This window comes from Sander lucioperca, chromosome 7 (assembly GCF_008315115.2).
Source record: "Sander lucioperca isolate FBNREF2018 chromosome 7, SLUC_FBN_1.2, whole genome shotgun sequence".
NCBI classification, from domain to species: Eukaryota; Metazoa; Chordata; class Actinopteri; order Perciformes; family Percidae; genus Sander; species Sander lucioperca.
This window is the reverse complement of record NC_050179.1, coordinates 31,091,887-31,118,994: the sequence shown is the minus strand read 5'-3', so window position 1 is coordinate 31,118,994 and position 27,108 is coordinate 31,091,887. Positions and strand designations below refer to the sequence as shown.

General features: G+C 42.5%; 1 protein-coding gene across 3 annotated transcripts in view; it reads left to right on the top strand.

Annotated features, from left to right (window-relative positions):
* LOC116065940 (sortilin-related VPS10 domain containing receptor 2) overlaps positions 1-27,108 on the top strand; it is a 96,284-nt gene that overhangs the window by 4,940 nt on the left and 64,236 nt on the right. For all 3 annotated transcript variants that reach the window (XR_004897794.1, XM_036002852.1, XM_036002851.1), the window contains exons 2-5: positions 5,021-5,094; positions 16,429-16,493; positions 21,539-21,657; positions 25,844-25,933. Coding sequence is in view for 2 of the 3 variants with exons in the window: in XM_036002852.1 (XP_035858745.1) it covers positions 5,021-5,094; positions 16,429-16,493; positions 21,539-21,657; positions 25,844-25,933 (348 nt within the window). In the remaining variant the exon portion in view is untranslated. The remainder of the gene's footprint in view (positions 1-5,020; positions 5,095-16,428; positions 16,494-21,538; positions 21,658-25,843; positions 25,934-27,108) is intronic.

Below are 27,108 nucleotides of genomic sequence, written 5' to 3'. Positions count from 1 at the left end.
TGCCATTGCTCTGTGGGTAGCCGGATGATGAGGTCAAATGCTGAAATCCCCACTGTTTGCTGAATTTTTGGAAGTCCTGGGTGCGTATTGTGGGCCGTTGTCTGAGATCACTGAATCCGGAATGCCTTGGTGGGCAAAATAAGCTTTCAATTTCTTTATCACTGTGGTAGATTTGGTATCTGCCAGGTAGTCTATTTCCCAAAAGTTTGACAAATAATCCGCAGTGATGAGATAGTCCTTGTTGTCAAACACAAACAGATCTGTGCGACATTAGTGTTTCTTTTTGTTGTTTATTGTCCATTGATCTGCAGATATCACACTTGGCTATATACTTCTTAATCTGGTCGTTCATGCCCAGCCAGTAGACACACTCTCTAGCTCTATGTAGGCATCCTTCAACACCCAGATGTGATGAGTGTAATCGGCTAGTGATGTCTGATCTCAGTGTGTCAGTAATGACGGCACGCTCACCCCTGAAGACTATTCCATCTTGGTGGCTTAATTCTCCTTGTAATGAGAAGTAAGGCCTTATTTCACTCTGTACCTGTGACTTGTCCTTGGGCCATCTCTGGCTCATTGTTTTAATGAGAAGCTGCAATGTATTGTCTTTTTCTGTGGCAGACCTTATGTCATGTAGTCTGTCTGAGGAGATTGGTAAGTGTTGCACCATGTTGACAGTCTCTAGATCAACTTCCACAGGTGTACTCTCAGGAAGATAGGCTCTGCTGAGAGTGTCGGCCAGTAACATGTCTCTTCCAGGCACATAAATGACATCCAAGTCATATTTTTGTATGCGCAGCATCATGCCCTGCAGCCTTTTGGGTGCACTCAGTAGGGGTTTTCGTACTACGGTTTCTAATGGCTTGTGATCACTTTGGACAGTGACTTTGCGGCCATATGTGTATTGGTGGAATTTTTCCATGCTGAAAACCACTGCTAAAAACTCTTTTTCTATTTGGGCATAGCGCCCCTCAATTTGTGTCAGTGCCCTGCTTGCGAAAGTGACTGGCTTCGCCATTTGCATCAGTGCTGCGCCCAAACCTGTTTCTGAAGTGTCACACTGTACTGTCAGCTCCTCCTCAGGGTTATAATATTTCAATACTGGAGCATTCGCTATTGTCTCTTTCAGGTTGAGGAATGCCTCCTCATGCTCTGTTGTCCATGTCCACTCACTGTCTTTGTGTGTCAGGTCTCTCAATACCTTGCATTGGTCTGAGAGGTGAGGGCAAAACTTGGTGAGGTAATTAACCATACCTATAAGCCCCTGCACTGCTTTTACATCCGTCGGTGCCGGCATCTGCCCGATGGCACGCACTTTTTCAGGATCCGCTTTGAGTCCATCTGCCGTCAAGCGGTGTCCAACGTATGTGGTCTCCTTCTGTCTCAGTCTGAATTTTTCTGCATTTAGTTTTATGTTCTTTTCCCTGCATCTGTCAAGAAACTGTTTCAGTTTTTTATCGTGATCCCGTTCCGCTTCCTCTTGTGTCTCCCCTTGTCCTGTGATCAGGATGTCATCCGCAATAATGTACAGACCAGGTACATTATCCAACGCTTGTGTCAGCTTTCTCTGGAATATTTCAGGGGCCGGACTTATCCCCATCAGCATCCTCAGCCATCTGTACCGTCCAAATGGAGTGGCAAATGTCGTCAAATAGCTGGACTCCTCCTCCAGCTGTACATGCCAGAATCCACTCTTGACATCACACACTGTGAACACTTTAGCTTTCGACAAGTCTGGTAAGATGTCCTCGATGGTTGGAAGTGGGAAGTGACTGCGCTTTAGTGCTTTGTTCAAGGGTTTGGGATCAATACAGACTCTTGGCTTGCCATTCTGTTTCTGTACTACCACCATAGCACTGATCCAGTCTGTGCTACATTCTACAGGAGTGATTATCCCTCTGTGTAGCAGGTCTCTAAGCTCTTCCTTCAGTGGTTTCATCAGGGCCACTGGAACCCATCTCTTTGGCAGCTGCACCGGCTTCACTGTGCTGTCCACCTCCATTTTGTATTTTCCTCCAAGACAGCCATCTCCAGTGAACACGTCAGCATAACTTGTTTTGATTTGTTCCATTGTCCACCCTGTTGTAGGATTTCCTGCTGTGATTATACTGTCTATTGTCGTGATATTCTCATGGTGTACTTTAATCAGTTTCATTGCCTCACTGGCTTTCCTACCCAGCAGAGGCACTGCACCGTCTGTATTTACCACTTGGAACTCCAAGCGATATTGCTTGTGATTTCTTGGATTTCTCCCCATTGGCCTCAGCTTGCTTTTGTTGTACATAACTAGTACACTTTTAGTGTGTTCCAGCTCGGTGTCTGGATTCAGCAGGTTAATGGAGATGATGTTGCAACTAGCACCACAGTCTATTTGGAATTTGACCATGTCTTTGCCTAGTAGCATGCCAGCATAGAGAAGCTGAGTGTCGTCTTTAACGGTGTTGTTCTCTTTCACATCCTGTACTCTCTCAGGGTCTGCATCTTTGCCTGAGTCTGTCTCCACTGCATCCACTATCTCAGTGTCTGTCACAGTGATACATGTTATATCTTCATATTCATCACTCACATATAATGTTGCTATTGTACTCACATTTTTCTTCCTCCTTTGGTCTGGTTTAGCTTTACATTTGGCTGCAAAGTGGTTCTCTCTGCCACACTTTGCACACTTCTTTCCGAACGCCGGACATTTCTGTTTGTTTCTTTCATGTGTTCTTCCGCAGAATTTACACTCCACTGTGTTGTTACCTTTCCACTGGTACTGTGCTCCTTGAACGGCATGCACCTCTTCAACCATCGGCCCGGTGATGGTTTTAACATTCTCCTTGGAGAGCTCTGCGGCTCTGCACAGTTGCAAACATGTGTCAAGTGTCAAGTTTTTCTCCCGCAACAGTCTTTCTCTCATGATCGTGTTGTTACCACCGCACACAATCCTATCACGAATGAGCGAGTCTCTCAAAGTCCCAAAGTTTCATGTTTTGGCCAGCAGTCTCAGTTCAGTGACATAACTGTCTATATTTTAACTGGTGCCCTGGTTTCTAGTGAAGAAACGATAGCGTTCGACAATCTTGTTCACGCTGGGGTTGCAGTGATCATCAAACTTGTGATGATGTCCTCTATCTTCCATGCATCCTTAGCTGTGTCGCCCATCAGGGTATCCAAAAGTTCCCTGCCGCTCTCGCCGACAAGATAGCTGAACAGTTTTACCTTCTGTTTATCATCTGCTTCAGCCATTGCCAGATCCACATAAAGAGAAAACTCATCCCTCCAATTCTTCCATGTTTTAGAAAGGTTGCTGGAGTCCAAACACAATGTTTGTGGCAGCTTAAGTCCCTCCATGGAATCACGCGGCAGTCGCACGCTAGCAGCTCAAACTAGCATCAGTTAACCCTCTTCTGATCGGAGAAAACTTGCACGCACTCAGACCGAGTCCTCTTCCGCTGCCACCATGTTAAGGTTACTTAATCAAAAGAAGGGTACACTCTTCTTACTGTTTCACCCCACTGGGTTATAAACTTTAATAAACTTTGGCGTGTACGGTACATTCTGCTCGGTCCGGTTACACAGGCGGTGTCACAACAAAACATGTCCGTGTGTCCCACGGAACTAAACAATGGTTCCTAACTATAGTTCCTATTGTTACACCGATTGGTATCGGTAAATCTTTACACCCCTGACAAACAGTGATGGGGTGAGAATTACGAACAGTCAGACATTAAAACAGATTATCACACCACTTTATTTGTAGATAAAGGGATAGAAGTGAACCTGAATTGTAGGTACTAATCCGTCATTGTGCTGACAACAAGTCTGTTCAAATGATGGGAGGACGCATAGCAGCACGTGTAAATGAATGATTGTCATAACAGGGACAGAATGCTATCAAGGTCAGCTGTAGCTTTTCTTTTTCACAGCTAGAAATGTGCAGTTGAAATGTGCTTAAGGAAGTTTGATCATTGATGACTCATATTATCTGATGACCCTGAGCAAGAAAGTTTGTTTTGAGCAGTATATAGACAGGATGTCAATCACCTCTGTCATTGAAAGTGTCGAGAAATGGTTTCTTAAACTGTGTGTTTGTATGGTAGAGGAAGATTGTGTGGTGAAATAATTGTCTCAGCTCCAAAGTGCTTTTCAGACTTTAAGAATCCCTTGTGTGTACGAGTCAATAGACTTTCATTATGGGTCTAATCAATGCCATACAAGCTCAGGCGAAACACAAACTACTAGAAACACCCACACATATGTACACATACACAAAACCTGCTATGATTAATAATTCATTGAGCATAGTCTTAACTTGGTGAACCATTATATTCAGTAGCTTGATTGGGTAAACTCAGTTGATCCAAATAGACTGGATTTGTCCTCTGTTTTAAAGGTCCATGGCATGAAAATTTCACTTTATGAGGTTTTTTTTAACATTAATATGAGTTCCCCTAGCCTGCCTATGGTTCCCCAGTGGACCTGGAATCTCCTCCTTATGAGGTCATAAGGAGCAAAGTTACCTCCCCTTTCTCTGCTTTGTCCCCCCAGAGAATTTGGCCCGCCCATGAAAAAAAGAGAGACATCATGGCTTGCAAACAAGCAAAGTGGCAGTTGGTCAAGGCCACACCCCACTTCAGATACGGTATTAGGGGACCACTAAGGTCTATATAAAAGAGACTTCAGATACAGTATTAGGGGACCACTAAAAGAGACTTCAGGTACAGCATTAGGGGACCACTAAGGCCTATATAAAAGAGACTTCAGATACAGTATTAGGGGACCACTAAGGCCTATATAAAAGAGACTTCAGATACAGTATTAGGGGACCACTAAGGTCTATATAAAAGAGACTTCAGATACAGTATTAGGGGACCACTAAGGCCTATATAAAAGCATCCAAAAAGCAGCATGTCATGGGACCTTTAAAGGATACAGCTAGTAATAGGGCTCAGGGTTAGAGTTCATAATTTAATGCTACATGCTTTGTGTGTGTTTGTCTCTCTAATTGTGGTCTTCTCTGTTTTTTTGTGTCCAGCTCTTTGCTTCTACAGACCTGGGCCGCAAGTGGACTTTGCTTCAGGAGCGGGTGACCAAGGACAAAGTTTTCTGGTCAGTTAAACTGTATTTTGTCATTGATGAATAAGGACTTCAAGACTCAGTTTAATGCGTAGAGTGTCTCAGTTGATTACCTCTTTATTGACACAAACATGTACAAAGCGGTAACAAATGGGTCAGCAATAATGTAGCATGCAAAAGATTTTTTTACTTCTTGTTACAAAGATAATACATAAGAAATGACAGGAACAGTAATAATAATGGTACAAGGACGTCTTGTGAAGTAAAATGTTTTTACGGAATGGTAAAACTCATGGGTCTGTTAAGAAAAAACCTTAATTGCTGAAGTACATAAAAGATGGATTTTAAAGCAATAGTTCAGTATTTCAAAAATAAAAAGAAGATTAATAGCATGGTTGTATGTTAAACTGGAGTCAGGATGTGTTTAGAATCCAAGACTAGAAATAGGAAAAAAACAGCTAGCCTTTCCAATGTGATTTTGGGGGGAATTTGGCTTTTCTTGGCGAACAACAGCCGGGCACTGTGTCTGCAGCTTAACAGTCCTATACAAAACAAACCTTACTGGGTAACACTTTATAATAATGGTACATGAATTATCATGAATTCATGCATGACTTCATGCATGAAAAAGCATTAATTCATTCATGTAGTACTTCATGAACTATCAATAATGTACAAGGATTAATAGTATCTCATGCATGACTTAATGTAGGAACAATATGTTAATTAATGGATCAATGAAGGTATTTCAATCATTATGATTTCTGATTTCATAAAGGTCCCATGGCATGAAAATTTCACTTTATGAGATTTTTAACATTAATATGAGTTCCCCCAGCCTGCCTATGGTCCCCCAGTGACTAGAAATGGTGATAGGTGTAAACCGAGCCCTGGGTATCCTGCTCTGCCTTTGAGAAAATGAAAGCTCAGATGGGCCGATCTGGAATATTCCCTTTATGATGTCATAAGGGGAAAGGTTACCTCCCCTTTCTCTGCTTTGCCCACCCAGAGAATTTGGCCCGCCCATGAGAAAAAGAAAGAGACATCATGGCTTGCAAACAAGCGAAGCATGGCAGATGGTCAAGGCCACACCCCCACCCTCCACCTTGCCCCCCCCTCTCTCCTCCTCAATAGCATTTAAAGCTACAGACACAGAAATGGCACATCCTAAAGAAAGCTCATTGTGGGACTGGCTCTAGTGGCTGTAATTCTGCACCAAGGCTGAATTTCAGGAAAGAGACTTCAGATACAGTATTAGGGGACCGCTAAGGCCTATATAAAAGAGTCTTCAGATACAGTATTAGGGGACCACTAAGGCCTATATAAAAGAGACTTCAGATACAGTATTAGGGGACCACTAAGGCCTATATAAAAGCATCCAAAGAGCAGCATGTCATAGGACCTTTAATGATGTTCATGTCTTCATTGGTAAATCTGTAGTTAAAGTGACAGGCTAAAGAAACTGAATGATAGTGTTGTAATCATGATTAACTAAACATGACTTCTTCTTGACTTCATCATGTTTGTGGCCCTTCAAATAAAGTGCCTACCTGCTCTATCTTTAACATTGATAAATAAGATATGATTAATGGTAGCATATGCAGCAATCATCTCTGTGACCCTGCAAATAAAAAAAGACATTTCAGGTGTTTAGACACTTAGAAGTTAGTAAAATGTAAAATTCATAAATATCCTACCTGGGTGAGCATTGTTCTCAGAAATTACTGTTCAAGTGCCTCATGTTGTTGTGCATAAATGAAAATGTATCTGCAGTATACTGTATTTTGTGTCAATGTAGTGACCTCAGTATAATTTTGCCAACCCACTCCTATAATTCTGAATACATTTAATGTTATGCCACCATTAATCATATCTTATTTATCAATGTTAATGATATAGCAGGTCAGCACTTTATTTGAAGGGTCACAGACATGAAGTCATGAAGAAGTAACGTTTAGTTAATCATGATTACAACACTACAATTCTTCAGAATATATGTACACTGCTGTGACTGGTTAGTTTTTGACATGACATCAACATCATTAATGTATCAGAAATCATCATGATTCAAATAACTTAATTGATGCATTCATTAACGTATTGTTCCTGCATTAAGTCATGCATGAGATACTATAAATCCTTTTACATTACTGATAGTAATTAAGTACTACATTGATTAATTCATGCTTTTTCATGCATGAAGTCATGCATGAACTCATGCATGAACTCATGATAATTCATAAACCATTATTATAAAGTGTTACCATGGACTTTTAGCATTAGCATGTGGCAGGCCTGACAACAAAACGTTACATTAATACAGTCTGGATGATAAAAAGGCATGAATGATCTATTGCTTTATTTTATTTGGCTCAAGTAAAATTGCCTTCAGCAGATACACACTATTGTAGTTAGGCCTTCACATACTGTAAGGTTGTGACCTGCTCCTCCTGTAAATGTGTGGGCATGCCTGTGCATACATGTGCTGTAAATGCTTGTTTGCTACTTAGGCTCTAACTAGCTCTAGCTTTAGACTCTAGCCTTAGCCTTGCCAGTGGCCTAAAAGTCATAAAAGCAACAAAAGAACAGGAATCTGGCTGCCATTAAAATCAATCTGCTGTTGGGGTCGTCTGGCCAAATGTGTTCCTTTGTAGCTTGTTTTTGTGATCCAGGGCTGTAAAGTTTGTGTTTGTCTGAATTCGCATCTCAGATCCCACACAACTGACAACAAAAACAAACATTTGAGGATAGGCAATAAAAATGAAATGCCATAAACAGCATGTGGATTAAAGCGTAATCGAATGGCAGAGAAGCCAGAGCTGGGATGGAATTTACTTCCCAGGGAGAATGTTTTTGCAGCACGTTGCACTTCCTTCTCTTTTTCTTCTGAAATCAATTATCTGTTATTTGTGAATCAATCCCCTATCTCTCTATATGACATGTCTATCGTTTTGTTTTATTCTCCCTGCTTCCTTTTAAGCCCTGTCTCTGCCTGCATTCACTTCCCTGACCAAAGGAGAAGGCTATCCCACACACTTAGACTGTGATGACGTTCTAACTGAACCAAAATGTTAGTGGAATGAATTGTAAATGTATTGCCAGTGCAAAGTGTGCTTTCACCTTCAGAATCAGAAAAAGGTTTATTGCCAAGTAGATTTTCACTTTCAAATTTCAATAATTTCAAATGAATTAGCCTTTGGGGTTTGGTGCATAACAATAAACATAGTAAGGGAAAATAAAAGATTAAATTACTGCAAACAGTCAAGAAATGTTTGACAATAAAAATATATAAAAACAAATATTCTCCAAGGATTGTGCAAAAGTTCACAGTACGATGTATAGAGTGTAAGTGCAATTATGTACAGAGACAATAGTCCAAAAGGTGTCCAAAGATTTGCATTAATAATGCAGTGAAAGATGTTGAGACTTTACGTTATGTATTTTAATACAACGTCAATGCGGCGGGATAATATCAGGCATTGTTGATAAGGCCAGCTGCAGATAAGAAGAAACTATTCTAGTGGCGTGAGGTTTTAGTTCTGCAGGCTGCTGCTTGGAGGGGTGTGTTTCAAAGAGTTTGTGTCTGGTGTGGGAGGGATCGGTCACAGTCTTTCCTACACTCTTAAGGCAGCTACACACCGGGCCGATAATCAGCCGTTGTACAGTCTGGTGACTCGAGTCTGTTCGGTGTGTTCCCGGCCGTCGTCCGTTGGAGGAGCTGTCGGCCTTCATTTGGGCCGACCTGACATGCTCAGTCGGAGACAGGGCAGTCGGGACTCACCCGGAAATGGCGAGTGGGATGAGCATGACTAGAGCCTCTCAAAATCTGACGAAAATCTTTTAAACTGACCTTTGTTGATCTGAAATGAAGACAGATTCAGCAACTGCACGGCCATTTCTCTCTTAAAATGTTTTCAGAAACACGTTTCGGTGAACTATTTTAGTTCAATATGAGATCGTATTCTGAATGAGTCGCCATTAATGGCCGGTTGAAAAATCCAAAATCCGGAAGCAGCAGCCAGACCCACGTGGCGTGTTCATCCAATCAGCTGCTGGTTTTCATTTTTTGGGCGACAATACAGATTAGCGCTGCCTGCTGTTATGGAGACGTATTACGTCTTGTCTCTTCGGTGTGTTCCGAGGCAATTTTTTGACCAACTCGGGGAGACTGATCAGACCAACTGCCTTTTCTGCCAACGGTCAGCCATCTGGTTGGTCTGTAACGGCCTTTAGGTTCCTGGAGGGATGGCAGATTGCAGCCAATCACCTTCTCAGCTGAATGATGCACTGCAGTCTGCCCTTGTCCTTGGTGGGGGCAGCAGCGTACGACATAGTGATGGAGGAGGTGAGGATAACTTGAGGATGGCAGACACCAGAAATACGTCCAATGAGGGTGGTGTCATCCGCACACTTCAGAAGCTTGACAGACTGGTGATTGGAGGTAAATCTGTTAGTGTACTGTACAAGGAGAAGAGTAGAGGGGAAAGAACACAGCCTTCAGGGAAACTAGTGCTGATGGTCAGAGAATCAGGAATGGAGGGTTTCCCCAGCCTCAAATGCTGCTTCCTGTCAGACAGAGTATGTAATCCACCTGCAGGTAGGGTCAGGCACAGGAGAGCTTGTCCTGCAGAAGAGCAGGGATGATAGTATTGAATGCAGAGCTGAAGTCCAAAACCGGATCCTGGCGTATTTTAAGTCCAGATTCTGGTGACGATATGTTGACTGCATCATCTACAGACGTGTTGGCTCTGTAGGTGACCAGCAGGGGATCAAGGATGGTTCTGGGGGTGGAACATGCACCTGACACTTATTCTGAGTAACCTGCACGGAGTGAGAAGGCAGAGGATTAAAGTCTTTGTCAGTTTCACTTTAACAGGACACATAGGACCTGTTGAAGGGTTATTTTCCCCAATTTGTGACTTGACTTATTCCCCCCCAACGAAGTGGTAACCTCTTGTGGTTAAACAAATAATATCATTACCCATCATTGTCATCATTCAGATTGCCCTAACCAGTACCAACTGGCCTGAACCCTTGATATATCTTTTGTAGACGACCTACCGAATTGCTTCACTGATCACAACTGGTTCTAAAAACAGATTCATACCCCCCTAAATGTTTCAACAAACTTCCTGCAGACAAAGCAAAATGTGATGGAATTTAACTCTGCTTAAAGTTGAAAGGTCCGAAAAAAAACAGTGGACCTTTACGATTATGTTTGTTTTAATTTGCTGTGATCTATCTGGGGACTGTGCTGTCTCCTTTTCTGTTCACCTTATTCACCACAGACTTTCAGTACAACTCAGTCATGTCACCTACACAAGTTTTCTGATGAAGGTGTTGGGTGTATAAGGGATGGACAGGAGGGGGAAGACTAGTAGCTGGTGGACAACTTTGTGGTGTGGGCTGGTAAGAATCACCTGCTGAACCAGAGAGATGGTGATTGAACATAGGAGGAGGGGATCAGCTCTGCCGTCCCTGTGTATTCTGGGTGGGGATGTGGAAATAGTTGAGGACTGCAGATACCAGGGTGTTAAGATCAACAACAGGCTGAACTGGAAGACCAACAGCATGGCTGTATACAAGAAGGGGATGAGCAGACTCTATTTCCTGAGGAAGCTGAGATCCTTCGTGTGCAGCAGAATGTTGTGGCCAGCACTCTGCTGTCCTCTGTCGTCTGCTGGGGAAGCAGCATCGAAGCCGTTGACACAAACAGACTGGACAAACTGATCAGGAAGGCTGGCTCCGGAGCACCTTCTCCAAAAAGCTCCGACAGCTTCAATGTCGCACAAACCACTACAGGAAATCATTCCTTCCACATACCATAAAACTGTACATCATTTCACTGCTGAGTGCGAGATAAAGATCTTGATACGTCACACATCACAATACTGCACTATTATGCAACTTGCACACTGTTGACTTCATATTTTATATGTGTATGCATATTTTATATTATTATATATACTATGTATGTAGGTTGTATATTTGTATTCTCCAGTTGTATATACGATGTAAATTCTTTGCATGCCTCTGAGTATATTTTTTGAGGAGGTGTTCTGGTATTGTTATCTTATTTTATCTTATTTATTATTTCTAGTATATTTCTTGTATATTCCTTATGGGTGCTGTGTGCATTGTACCTTGCTGCTGTAACACAGAAATTTCCCAGTTTGAGATCAATAAAGTCTATCTATCTATCTGTCTATCTATCTATCTATCTATCGATCTATCGATCTATTGATCGATCAATCTATCTATCTATCTATCTATCTATCTATGGGATATATTGGAACCCTTTATACTTTTCCTCCGCTAAGAGTATACATTTTGTGTGTTATACGACCATTGTTACAGCTGCATTCAGTTCTCTCATGTGATAGTTCAATGAATCTTTTTAGGTTTTGGACCATTGGTCAGACAAAACAAGAAATTTGAAGACATCACCTTCAGCTTGTATAGGCAAGCTAAATGTATTTCTTGCAGCCCTAGGCCACAAAAGAATGAACACAACATAGCATCAAACAGAACATAGCATTTAACAAGATTGTTGACATTGTAACATATGTTTAAGGGATGTAAAAGACAACACAATGCTATGTAGCTGGCCAAATCCAGATTAAACCCATGTGTCTCTCTCCAAAATCGAACCAAAACTGCAAATCTAAGTAGCTTGTTTGTATTGTCTGTGGCGTTAGCAACAACACCAAATTAAGTCATTTATACCAACACTTTAATCCTTTGTGGTATAACTGCTTTTACTTTATTAGAATAATGTGCTCTTTCAACTGAAGACTATCCATCCATCCATCCATCTTTGTCCGCTTATCCGGTCGCGGGGGTAGCAGCTCCAGCAGGGGACCCCAAAACTTCCCTTTCCCGAGCCACATTAACCAGCTCCGACTGGGGGATCCCAAGGCGTTCCCAGGCCAGGTTGGAGATATAATCCCTCCACCTAGTCCTGGGTCTTCCCCGAGGCCTCCTCCCAGCTGGACGTGCCTGGAACACCTCCCTAGGGAGGCGCCCAGGGGGCATCCTTACCAGATGCCCGGACCACCTCAACTGGCTCCTTTCGACACGAAGGAGCAGCGGCTCTACTCCGAGCTCCTCACGGATGACTGAGCTTCTCACCCTATCTCTAAGGGAGACACCAGCCACCCTCCTGAGGAAACCCATTTCGGCCGCTTGTACCCTGGATCTCGTTCTTTCGGTCATGACCCAACCTTCATGACCATAGGTGAGGGTAGGAACGAAAACTGACCGGTAGATCGAGAGCTTTGCCTTCTGGCTCAGCTCTCTTTTTGTCACAACGGTGCGATAAATTGAATGTAATACCGCACCCGCTGCGCCGATTCTCCGACCAATCTCCCGCTCCATTGTTCCCTCACTCGCGAACAAGACTCCAAGGTACTTGAACTCCTTCACTTGGGGTAAGGACTCATTCCCTACCTGGAGAAGGCACTCCATCGGTTTCCTGCTGAGAACCATGGCCTCCGATTTAGAGGTGCTGATCCTCATCCCAGCCGCTTCACACTCGGCTGCGAACCGATCCAGTGAGTGCTGAAGGTCACAGGCCGATGATGCCATCAGGACCACATCATCTGCAAAAAGCAGCGATGAGATCCCCAGCCCACCGAACTGCAACCCCTCTCCACCCCGACTACACCTCGATATCCTGTCCATAAATACTACAAACAGGATTGGTGACAAAGCACAGCCCTGGCGGAGGCCAACTCTCACCTGAAACGAGTCCGACTTACTGCCGAGAACCCGGACACAGCTCTCGCTTTGGTTGTACAGAGATTGGATGGCCCTGAGAAGGGACCCCCTCACCCCATACTCCCGCAGCACCTCCCACAGTATCTCCCGGGGGACCCGGTCATAGGCCTTCTCCAGATCCACAAAGCACATGTAGACCGGTTGGGCATACTCCCAGGCTCCCTCCAGGATCCTTGCGAGAGTAAAGATCTGGTCCGTTGTTCCACGACCAGGACGGAATCCCCATTGTTCCTCTTCAACCTGAGGTTCGACTATCGACCGAACCCTCCTTTCCAGCACCTTGGAGAAGACTTTACCAGGGAGGCTGAGAAGTGTGATACCCCTATAATTGGCACACACCCTCTGGTCCCCCTTTTTGAAAAGGGGAACCACCACCCCGGTCTGCCACTCCTTAGGCACCGTCCCAGACTTCCACGCAATGTTGAAGAGGCGTGTCAACCAAGACAACCCCTCCACACCCAGAGCTTTAAGCATTTCTGGACGGATCTCATCAATCCCTGGGGCTTTGCCACTGTGGAGTTGTTTAACTACCTCAGCAACTTCCACCAGGGAAATTGACGACAATCCCCCATCATCCTCCAGCTCTGCCTCTACCATAGAGGGCGTATTAGTCGGATTTAGGAGTTCCTCAAAGTGCTCCTTCCACCGCCCTATTACCTCCTCAGTTGAGGTCAACAGCGTCCCATCCTTACTGTACACAGCTTGGATGGTTCCCCGCATCCCCCTCCTGAGGTGGCGAACGGTTTTCCAGAAGCACCTTGGTGCCGACCGAAAGTCCTTCTCCATGTCTTCTCCGAACTTCTCCCACACCCGCTGCTTTGCCTCTTTCACGGCAGAGGCTGCAGCCCTTCGGGCCCTTCGGTACCTTGCCACTGCCTCCGGAGTCCTCTGGGATAACATATCCCGGAAAGACTCCTTCTTCAGTCGGACGGCTTCCCTGACCACCAATGTCCACCACGGTGTTCGTGGGTTACCGCCCCTTGAGGCACCTAAGACCCTAAGACCACAGCTCCTCGCCGCAGCTTCAGCAATGGAAACTTTGAACATTGTCCACTCGGGTTCAATGCCCCCAGCCTCCACAGGGATGCACAAAAAGCTCCACCGGAGGTGTGAGTTGAAAGTCTGTCGGACAGGGGCCTCCTCCAGACGTTCCCAATTTACCCGCACTACCCGTTTGGGCTTACCAGGTCTGTCCAGAGTCTTCCCCCACCCCCTGACCCAACTCATCACCAGATGGTGATCGGTTGACAGCTCTGCCCCTCTCTTCACCCGAGTGTCCAAAACATACGGCCTCAGATCAAATGAAACGATTATAAAATCGATCATTGACCTTTGGCCTAGGGTGCTCTGGTACCAAGTACACTTATGAGCATCCCTATGTTCGAACATGGTGTTCGTTATAGACAATCCATGACTAGCACAGAAGTCCAACAACAAACAACTACTCTGGTTTAGATCAGGGAGGCCGTTCCTCCCAATCACGCCTCTCCATGTGTCTCCATCATTGCCCACGTGCGCGTTGAAGTCCCCCAGCAGAACTATGGAGTCCCCCACTGGAGCCCCATATAGGACTCCACTCAAGGTCTCCAAGAAGGCCAAATACTCCGAACTCTTGTTTGGTGCATATGCACAAACAACAGTCAGAGTTTTCCCCCCCACAACCCGCAGGAGTAGGGAGGCGACCCTCTCGTCCACCGGGGTAAACTCCAACATAGCGGCGCTCAGCCGGGGGCTTGTGAGTATCCCCACACCCGCCCGGCGCCTCACACCCTGGGCAACTCCGGAGAAGAAAAGAGTCCAACCCCTATCCAGGAGTATGGTTCCAGAACCGAGACTGTGCGTAGAGGTAAGCCCCACCAGATCTAACCGGTAGCGCTCCACCTCCCGCACCAGTTCCGGCTCCTTCCCCCACAGAGAGGTGACATTCCACATCCCCAGAGCCAGCGTCTGCTGCCCGGGTCTGGTCCGTCGAGGCCCCTGACCTTCACTGCCACCCATGTGGCAGCGCACCCGACCCCAGCGGTTCCTCCCACAGGTGGTGGGCCCATGGGATGGAGAGATGGATGCCACGTAGCTTTTTCGGGCTGTGCCCGGCCAGGCTCCGTGGCAAACCCGGCCACCAGACGCTCGCTGACGAGCCCTCCATCTGGGCCTGGCTCCAGACGGGGGCCCCGGGCTTCCTCCGTTTAGGGTCACTCCATCTCTTCCTCGGTCACTCATAGGGTTTTTGAACCATTCTTTGTCTGGCCCCTCACCTGAGACCACTTTGCCTTGGGAGACCCTACCAGGAGCACAAAGCTCCAGACAACACAGCCCTCAGGTTCATAGGGACACACAAACCTCTCCACCACGATAAGGTGATGGTTCCAGGAGACTAGATAAATACAATCTTCAGGAAAAAGACCAATAAAGGGATTTTGTTAGCCAATAGAAGAAAAAAACCGAAGACTTAGAAAACAGAAGAATTGTCTGATTTATGTTCATCTGGATTTGCTTTGGAATTATCAACTGCTAGGCAAATAAAAGATGAAAAATGTAAACGTCCTGTTGCATTTCATGAGATCCATTTTCTCGTCCTCATCCCTCCATGGTCTGCTAATTGCTCGTAAAGTCTCTTTATAGGCAAAGTAGCAAGGTTTTAAATCTCTACTCTTTACTGGGCTGGGGACTACACAGTTCAGATGAACTGCTTAGTTTACTGCTTACTGAGATACACACAGAGGAAGAGTACTGTAGAGTATGTTAGTGTGCTTTGAAGAAAGAGGAAAAGGGGGTATACAATTCTGGAAGTTTTTTACCATAATAGGCAAGGCTGAATACATCTGAGTGCACTTTCCCCAAGCTGAGCTGTGCATATTTACTGAGGTATCTGTGTAATCAAAGGCGATCAAAGGATACGTACAGTATGTGTTCTTACATGCTGTGATCTAGGATTTAATCACTATACACTTTAGTCCAACGTTACCCTTTTTAAATATTTTATTCATCAAATAAATATTTTTGCCACTGGGGTGAGATCAATTTCTTGATAGTAGTAAGAGTCGGCTACATATGTGTACTTCTACCTTCTGTTACTGTAAGATAGATACCAACAGCAAGAAAACTGGAACAGAATTGCATTTCCTCAAATAAACCAAGATTTTAAGACTAAATATTGAAGCTGTACCCTCAGACAAGAATGTCCATATTGGACGATTCTGCAAAGCCCCCTATTTGGTTTAATGACATCGCCAATAACACCATTTGTTTTTTTTATGTTTTTGTCTTTGTACAATATGTACTATAGGACACTGACCACCCCGACCTCCACTCAAACTGTTTGCTTGGCTACATAAAGGAAACTTCCTGCTTTGGCACTGAATGTTGGCATTGCACATAAATCCTGAGGTGCAGAATCATCCAACGTAAACATAATTCTTCGGAATACTAATGAGAAAATAAGACCAAATACATTCAACATTCAATATGTTGTTTCTTTTGCTTCCTCATCTGACATCTACAGTAGACATTAGTAATGTGGTTGTAAGTGTAATTTCTGATTAAATGTACTCTCCCTGGTGATTAATGTATTTCTCCTCTGTGTTCCAGGTCAGTATCTGGTGTGGATGTGGACCCTGATCTGGTACACATGGAAATGCAAGATACGAGTGGAGGTACAGTGATGTTCCATCTGCTCATGCATTATTCTTGATACTGTTAGGGCCTGGTCACACCAGTACAGTGACATTCCAGACTGAAATGTATTAATTTTAATGAAATCCCACTATTAATGGATTTGCTCACAGAGCCAAAGTAAATGGAGCTTTCACAGTGCGTTTACATGCACAGCAGTAATGGGGGTTAAGTGAATAACCGGGTTATGGCGGTTCTCCCTGTATACATGAGCAGGGAAGAATGGGAAGAATGACGGGAGTAACTCTACCTCCAGCTGTAGGTTCACTCTGCCAACGTAAAACTGCTCGGAACAAGGCGTAAACACTTAGGCTTCAACACCATTCAACAGACGTTACTGCGGTGTTTACATTTTACATACACTGCTACATGCTATAATGTCAGGGAAACCTTTTATCTTGATTGCAAATATTGTTGATCAAAATCCTGTTTTAACATGTTTGATTGTGTAGTTTTTGCTTATATCCCTTTATTGGTGAATTTTTGTTGTTTGTTGGTCATTCCACTACTACATGTAGCTACAGGCTAACGTAAGGAAAATGTTGGTAATTACTCCCAAATTTCGGATCACATTCCTGCCGGAACATGTCCAGGTGTGTAGTTTTTGGATAAGAATCCGTTATTGGTGATTTGTAATCGTAGAAAGTGCAAAACACGGCACCCAGATGATACGTTCGAGAGTAATCGTAAATCATACAATGTCACAGAAAGAAACAGTCGTAACCGTAATGCTGGTTTTTTTTGCCACACGGCATCATTTTGTGATTAATTACATGCCACTTTGCAACACAGTAACAGCAGAGACCTTATTTATTGATACACATCAATATCGATCCTGCTTATGTGCAACTTCGAATCTGCAACTCGTATTTACCATAATTCCGAGAGCACCTGAAGGCAGCATAGAATGTAACTTTAGAAACTAGCCATCGACGGCGAAAGTACATTTAACCCAAAAAGTAGCATATGTGTAACATTCAGTGATTTATGTTATTCATATCTACTGTATAATGATAGCGGTAGCAATTTTAATGATGAACAAATGCAAGAATCATGCATTTAAACATTTTGGAATAAAGCAAATTAGTCACCTACCTTTGCAATGTGGCATCAGGTTGCGCTAGTCGTGCTGCAAGCTAACATTACAACCTTAGGGGGCGGGGAGGTTAAAAACACGTTATTTCCTGTCCTGACCCGCTTGATAGTGGAAGTGTTCTGACAGTGGAGCCTGCACCAGAAGCAACTCCACAGTGGAAGTTTGCAGATAGACCCCTCTCGTATTTGCCCAAATTTGACTGCCAGAGTGTTTGTGTAATCTCTGTTTATTTTACAACTGTACAGACATTACAGTTGGCTAGCTGAGTAGTTCACTTTTTTCATCATATATACATCTTTTTTTCAGTTTAAAACCTTTGGATGTATAAATAGAACAATGGGAGACATACATTACATTACGTTATCATTTTAATTAAGTCCCCTATAGGCTTCCATATGAGTGGCTTTTAGTTTTATATGCAATCGTTTTGTAAAAAATTACAACGTAGCATAGCAAATATATTTTCTTATTAGCGATCTAATCACACAGTACTGGAACTCTATAGTGTTTATTAGGAATCTTCTTCCATGGTAACAGGGCTGGACTAGGGTACAAAAGCAGCCCTAGACTTTTGAGAACTAGACCAGCCCATCCCAATCAGCCAAACACCACCCATCCTTCATGTACATACCAGCAGGGTTCCAGCACCATTTACCAGACAAATGCTGGTATATTTGCTACCTAAACACTAACCAGCCAAAAAATAGGTAATCTATTGACTGGTAAAATTTTAACATTCACCAGCTATTTGGCTGGTGGACCATGCATACCAGCTGATATCAGCCCATAATACTGTGACTTAGCTGAGTGGTAAGTAAGACAGTATGATAGTGTACTCACTGAGTGAAAAAGGCTGCCTGGCTCCTGAAGGCAAGATGGCTAAAGGTTGAGGGTGGAGCATGGCTGTCATTAAGATGTCTTGTATAGGTGGCTGTGTTGGCTCAGTTGGTAGAGCAGGTGCACATATACATAGAGGTTTATTCCTCAATGCAGAGGTCCAGGGTTTGAGTCCGACCTGTGATGATTTTCTGCATGTCTTCCCCTGACCAATCAGTAGTCTGCAGGTTTTCACGTCACCTTTTGGTATCGCCTCAGCTCGCTTGGAACCTCGACGGAGGTGATAATAAAAAAAGTACCTGTTGGCAGGTACCAGGGACTTTTTATCATAATGGAAAACCAAAAAAGACGAATAGAGTCGAGGCAAGTCCAGCAGGTACCATGTGATGGAAAAACGCCATATGGTAGGATGGAGGTGGGCTGTAGGATGTGATTGGCCAGTGTTCAGATGAGACAAACCAGTGGGCCAATCATGTGATCTTTCTTTTCTCTATGGGCCGATCAAAAAAAACAACTTTTGACCGTTGTGCAGCACATGCAGCCCACACAAATAGAATGGCCCAATCTCCCGGTACTCACGATTGCCAATCCATGCCTGCATGGTAAGTGTCTGAAGCTGAGTAAAGAAACTCAGTGACTGTGTGTCCATCATCACAAAACACAAAAGCCAGTTATATCAGACATTTGATTTTAAGATAAGATAAGATAGACTTTATTAATCCCACACTGGGGAAATTCCTGTGTTAAGATTCTCTACGAGACTGAGGTGGAGAATATAAATGTTCTCTCCCATCATGGCAGTACTAGTCTTAGCATAGCCTGCAGTGTCAATGTAGAAAATATACAGTAGAGATGAATGGTTGACCTTGCTGTGGGTAGGCAGCAGTGGTGTGTGGGCATAGGGTCAATGGAGAATTAATGGGTAAATTAAGGAGGGGTTTCAGGGGCCCCTGAGGCAACAACAGCAAATCTGGAATAGCATCTGCTGAGTGATAGACAGGTTAGTTCTTAAATCCCCACAAAGGGCCAAGAGGTTAATAGAAGCAGTGTGTATTTGTCAATGTATGGTTGTAAATGTATGTATTTATTATGGACTTCCCTCCTTTGGGTCTAATAATAATAACAATAATCCCCCACTCTGAATAAATCTGAGCAGGCAGAGTCAGAGAGTAGTGACAGATAGTGAAGGGCAAAATGAAGGGTATTTTTTTCTTTGCTGTTCCACACTGTATTTCTCTTAACACTGTCCCTCTACAAAACAATACACACATCTCTTGGATCTCTTGAAGACACACTCAGTCTTTCCCACACAGAAAGATGCTGCCTGCAATGTGAAAGTTGTCAGCCCAAACAAGACTGCCTGTGTCTGTAGAGGGTGAACGAGAGAGGTTGTCTGTCTGGGCCAGCTGCCCAGGCACGAGAGCTCTTTCTAGGGCTAGGCAGCACCACATGGTCCCTCCTCCTACTCATTCTACTCCATTTTCCTCTCCTTGCTTCCTTTCCCAAACAAATAGATAGTCAAAGGGGGCTGGAGCGATCAGGCATGCCAAACCAATCTGTTCGCCCTGTGCCGCCCTGTCACATGTGGCATCGCCAAGGTTAAAAGTTGACACGCTACAAAGAAGGACTGGAGGGGTTGTGGGGGTTAGGACGCGCCCAGGACCGCTGGTTGAGGAGAGGGACTCCAGAGAAACAGTGGTGGTCGAATGATGGATGAGCCATGTGTGTTAGTGTGTGTCATTAAGGGGATTTGATGTGCAGGAAAGCTTGTGTGTACCTTGTTCATGCGCGATACACACAAACATGCATGCAGTCACACATCTCACTGATTGGCATGTACAGAAACGGACTTGGAGATACGTGTGTGTGTGTGTGTGTGTGTGTGTGTGTGTGTGTGTGTGTGTGTGTGTGTGTGTGTGTCCACTCCACTAGCTGCTAGGTTAATTTATGCAGTGCAAAGTGCAATTGTAAAACACTTGAGTGCTATGCAGTCCATCTCAGCTGAGAATGGAGAAATGTCTGTCTGAGTCCTTCCCTTCCTTACTGTGTATTATACATTCTATTGAATGTTTTTTTTTTGTAGAAATCGAAAGTACTCAAGCCTAGAAATAATTCATAACTGGACACACACAAAAAATCCCCCAAAGCTAAAGTGACGAGAAAGAAGACAGTCAATGATGATAACTAAACAATGATTATTGTGTTTGTTATATTTCATATCAGACGGCATATGCACTACTGTAACTTTCACCAGCAAAAAAAATCAGTAACAGTGATGATGTCATCGCAGTATTGCTATGCGGTTATCGTCACATCTCTATGTCATGGTGGGAGTTCAAGTGAACAAGTTAAGAACTGAATGTAGTCAATCAAAGGTCAAAACAGGTATTGTCATTCTAAAATATAGGTTCTGATACAGTAAGTCACAAACAACCTCACGTGTATGATTGCAGGCTTGTGTGTGTGTGTGTGTGTGTGTGTGTGTGTGTGAGAGCATTTTCTCTATTGCCAACTTGTCACCTCTGGGAGGAGAGTAATGGCTGAATTTCAGCAGGCAATGTTGCTGATGCAGCTGCTGGTTGACATTCAGTAGTGGGTGAGCTTTGGGTCTCTGTGAGGATAATCCCTCCTGGCCATTTGGATGCTAGTACGCCTATATATGTCTTTGGGGAAGCTGTCATATCTTATAGAGTTTGGAAATTGATGTCTCAATTTTTTCTATTCACCTAGTTTTCTCCCTTACATTGTCTTCCTCTTTTCTGTCTCTCTCTGCTTCCATGGTCAGATATCTACAGCACAGTTTTTTTTTTTAAATATAAGCAATGATGTATATTATATAAAAAAAACAGTAAATAGTCAATAATAATGTATTTATCAACAATATATCATGGACAGCATATGGATATATTGTTTTAATATGTGAACAACAACCATGTCAAATGTATTGCAGTACTGTGTAAACCTGTGCAAATGTATGTGAAGCATATGAAACAACACATTTTCATTTGTTCATTTTTGTAAACGTTTTTTTTTTTTTACATTTGATCTAAAGTAACTGTTGTTTGTTCTGTGTGTTTCTGTGTGCCACCGCAGGTTACCTGTATGTTACCTGTCTCATCCAGAACTGTTCGGACAAAATGGTGACGGCTCAGTTTCTTGGCAAAATCGACCACAACTCGCTGCTAGTGCAGGACGACTACATTTTTGTCAAGGTAAACATCACAACAGCTGAAGTGAGAGAGTGGTGTGTATTACAATTATTTTAATGAAACAGAAATGGTTCTCATCTTGTTATTGTGTCCCAAAGGTAAAAGGATTTCTAAAACTTCCAAAAAGTCACGTTTTTGAGGGTGAATTCTTTTGGAGTTGTGTCTGTATGTCCACCTGGTAAGTCCAATATTGACTCTCATGTTAGATCTGATTGGGTCTCCACCAACTCCTGAGTGAAATATCTGGCTCTTTGTTTTGTGACTATAAGCAGTTGAGCACACCACATCTGATCTCATTGTCTGATCTTCAGACAAATCATTTCTTATTGATCTTTTAATCACCAATATGCCACATGAATACTCTGCAACAGGAGTCTTTGCTAATGATCTAAGTGATCACTTCGTGATCAGTGCTGTTAGGGGTATTAAAATACCTAATTTTAAGCCCCATGTGGTTAAAAAAAGAAATATGAAGTACTTTAGAAAGCAGGCATGTCTTTCGGGAACGTTATCGTTTTACCTGGGTCATATTTTAAAATTAGGGTTTTTCTTTTGTAAAAAATCATGTTTTTCGTTTAATGCCAGGAAATGGCTTGTTGGTGCCACAATGTTGTAAAGCCCTCACTCATCATTGCAATCTGTACTCTCTGCTCAATTGGTCATCATTATCCATACGTAGACTTTTGCACTGGTAAAACTTCATCTACAAATCCATCCTTGGATTGCTGCCAACATATTTGTCCAATTACATGTCACACAAGCACTGCAGTCACAGGCTACGCTAAATTTGGACGTTTCATTTTATAAATACTTATTACATATAGAGCATCCAATCTGTACATTTAATATTTTGTGAAACAAGGACCTTAAGCACTCATTCTTTGAAAAGTAGGTGTCAGGTGGATGAAAATCTCATTCTGAAGGAAAGCATTTCATTCACACATTATTAGACTGTTCTGAGACAGCAAAGAGAAGACAATCTGCAGTTTAAGTCAAAAGCATCACTTAAACCTAACAAACATCCATTAGACAATTGTAATCTCAGTCTATTGATCCAAAGTGGAGCAGATCAAATAAATGAACAGCTATTGAATTCAAATAGTTTCTACTGGAAGATACCTGACAAGTAGGAGCCTACACGTCCACTATCACAAAGAGCGCACAGTGCTTTACAGCGCATCACAGGGAAACACACAATCTAATAGGGTACAGATATGTATACAAACCAATTCATTACACGTGGTGGATTACCATTTTGAAAAAGTTTGAAAACAAATGTCCTACCTACGATTTATCAAGGTTGATAATGAATATAACAGCCATTCTTGTGGTGCCATTTGTCCATTAGGCAATCGGCTGCACAACATGTCATTATTAAACGAGCGAACCCGACCACCTACTCCACAGTCTCTTGCGGATGCTGGGTATTCACCAGACCAAGCTCAATCTTTTAAGATTGAACATTAGTCTGGGGAGTCTGCTCTGTATTTTCTACTGCACAAGAGGCGTGATCAACGGGCATAGTTCAAATGACTCTGTATGCAACTGGATAGTCCTTCAACCAATCAGACCAATGAGCGGGGTTTGAGCTGAGCTCCATTCTTTTGGCCACCAGCGGGGCTAGCTGGTAAATTAGGCTTTTACCAATCCACATCCTTCTTTTGTAGGAATTGTTCCAGGGCAAGTTTCAGTTCCGTTTTCAGAGAAAACTTGCCTTTGAAATCTTTTAAAACAGCAGCGACAGCGGCATCAACCGGTTGCTGCGCTTCGCTGGCCGCCATGTTGAATGTAAACAAAAAGCTGCTTGGTCGCTTCTCTATCGTCATCGTGTCGAACCCGCCAATAGTGCGCCAGGTGGATAAGCCAGTTTGTGATTGGTTCCCGCATATTCATAACAGAAGCAGGATAGATAAACGTACAGGTTTCCAGCCTGCGCTGCAGGGAGAAATCAAATCGCCAGCAGATCGGGCTGGGTTTACCCAGTCTAGGGTATTTAGCTCCTCTGTTGTGAAACGAAGAGGCCCCGCTTTCAATGAGAATCGTTTTTTACTTTATCACTGGATATATATTATATACACACGGCACTTCATTTTCGTTTGACTTAAATTAATTCAAAAGTTTGGTTATCGTGCTTCTAGGGAATGACATGGGGCCACCTCTTTTTTTTTGGTACTGACAGGCTCAGATTGTTAATAAAAGTGTCTGACAACATTATCGATCTCAGGACATGACTTTTTGTCTGAAGACAGCGGTGTGGAGAGTGAAACGCGAGACTAGAAATAGGCGTTCGGGTAGTCTGTTGAGTAGGCTACAGAATGGGAATGAGGTTGTTATAGTTCGATGACCAATTCAATTTTGTTATATCGGCATAGCTTCACTTTAATGTAAGCTAACGTAATTTAACTACATATAATATTACAAAGGTTATACATTGGTTGTCATGACAAGCTGGAGAGGAGACTGTCAGCTAATGTCGTTAGCTAACACGTAACTTACACTAACTTAGCTAACATTAGTAAATGATGCTGTTAATTATCAATGAGAACTTCTTCAGTAACGCTATCCGTTAGCTGTCGTACATTGATAATGATAAAAGTGTGTCTTGACTAGTTGATAACTGCAGTGGATACTGTGTCGTTAGTTTTAACGTTACTTACTTACCAGAAACGATGTTGTCAGTGAGTCTCGGACATGGATGTATAATAAGGTCTCGGATTGGCATCAGGGTTTCTTTGTTGGTGTTTATTCGGGGTAGCGTAGGAAGCAATCTGCACAAATCACACAGGTGACCCATTTTGGTTTCAAAATGGTGAATTTCACTGAAAGTTGAGGAGTTTGCATGCCTGAGTTATAGTCAGTATTAAAATATTATTGATTAGTCCTTTTAACTGGTCTTCTTTGTAGGAAAAACACAACCTTTATCTATCAGAAAGTATCAGTTCTCTTTTTAAGGAGTACTCTGCTGATTTAACATTGCACTCTTATAACACTGTCAGACTCACAATGGACATTTAAAACATTATCTGAATGTTATCCTATCCTAATGTATCCTAGTGCAGTGTTAGCCTTGGCACTCACACACACACACACACACACACACACACATATATACACACACACACACACACACACACACACACGCTCTTCCTTTAGAAAACACAGTTGATAGCACTTTCTAAAGGGACTCTAATTTAAAAAAAAAATCGCTTTCATTGTTTCATCACTTTTTTATTACTGTTCAGCATTTCACAAATCCAGCGCTAGTCTGCTTCTTTCAGTCAGAAACGACGGTTGTAATCACAGCTCAGATGATAGACGCTCAGATATCCAAAAAAAAGCTCATCCCACAAAGCCCAATATAGAAGCTCTAAATACAAAGTTTTCCATGAGATTTTAAAAGCAGCACCTCGAAAAGTTTTAGCGCTGCTCACCTTACAAAAAAGCCAAATGGAGACAGGCAGTTCATTTCCAAAAATGTTCAAGTGTGTGCAGGCGTTCGAGCCCGTCACTTGGTATATGATATGTTCAACTCCTGTTTAAGTCACTGTCAGTCACGAGCACCTTGTGAGCTTTCTAATCAGCTCTCTCAGGAGGGGGAAAGCATGACTCAGCCTTTTACCCACAGGTACCTGTTTGTGTAGTGAATACCAAGGTATGTGCACCGGCTGCACATTGGATGTTGACTAAACTTGTTTTTTTTCTCTCTTTCTTCTAGAAACATTATTTATATGTCGTACTCTAAATTGCATTTTCCAAAATAAAAGCCTTGAATTTGGTCTTGCAGTTTCTGGGTGCACAGGTTTCCTGGGGCTCAGTGACACTCAATTTTAATTTCACTTTCAATTTACAAACTGGTCCTGTGTTTAATGTAAACTGACGTAAACATGGTCCTAAAAAGTCTTTATAAATGTGGTTAATAGAACATGCACGCATGCTCCTTTATTTTGTTCTTAATGTATAAATGAGTTCTCTTTTCACACTCTTACATTTAGCCAATTTGCAATGAAAGTGTGATGGCGTTTGTTTGAAAAATTAAGAGCAAAGTATTAATAATCATCATAATAAGTGGGGATAACAAACAAGCTCAAACTAGAATGAAAAGTGTGGATTTTAACTTTTGGGTAGTGGGCACATTGTTGCGAGTAAAAGATTGCTGTGTTGAGACTGTGGTTTATTTGTATTTTTCCAGGTCACCACAGGGAATCGCACCAAGCACTTTGTGTCCTATCGGCGCAATGAGTTTGTCCAGATGAAGTTTCCCAAGTACGCCTTGCCAAAGGTAAAGCACAACACTAAATTATTCTTTCTCTTCTTCTGTGACGCTGACACAATAAACTTTTTGTAACAAGTCATATAGCTAACCCCCCATTCATGTACGTTCACACAGATTAACCATGTTGTGGTTTTTTAGACTTTTTTAAAATTGTTTTTCACAATCCTGAGTAACATATGTTTCAATGTTTCACAATGGTTTGTTTCAGAGGCTTTCAAGCTCTAAAGACAGTACACTCAAACACTGAACATGTAGAAATACATATTTTGTTGCCTTGTTGCATGTCTGGACATTTACAGAACTGCACATTTACAGATCTTCACATTGACAAAACTGCACATTTACAGAAGTTAACATTTACAGAAGGTCACATTTACAGAGCTTCATATTTACAGAACTTCACATTGACACAACTTCACATTTACATAACTTTACATTGACAAAACTTCACATTTACATAACTTTACATTTACAGAACTTCAAATTGACAAAACTTCACATTTACATAACTTTACATTTACAGAGCTTCACATTTACAGAATTTCACATTGACAAAACTTCACAGTTACAGAACTTCACATTTACAGAACTTCACATTGACAAAACTTCACATTTACATAACTTTACATTTACAGAGCTGCATATTTACAGAACTTCACATTTACAGAACTGCACATTGACAAAACTTCACATTTACATAACTTTACATTTACAGAGCTTCACATTTACAGAGCTTCACATTTACAGAACTACACATTGACAAAACTACACATTTACAGAAGTTCACATTTACAGAAGTTCACATTTACAGAGCTTCACATTGACAAAACTTCACATTTACAGAACTTCACATTTACAGAGCTACACATTGACAAAACTTCACATTTACAGAAATTCACGTTTACAGAGCTTCACATTGACAAAACTCTACATTTACAGAACTTCACATTTACTGAGCTTCACATTTACAGAGCTTCACATTGACAAAACTTTACATTTACAGAACTTCACATTGACAAAACTTCACATTTACATAACTTCACATTTACAGATCTTCACATTTACATAACTTTACATTTACAGATCTTCACATTTACAGAGCTTCACATTTACAGAACTTCACATTGACAAAACTTCACATTCACATAACTTTACATTTGCAGATCTTCACATTTACAGAG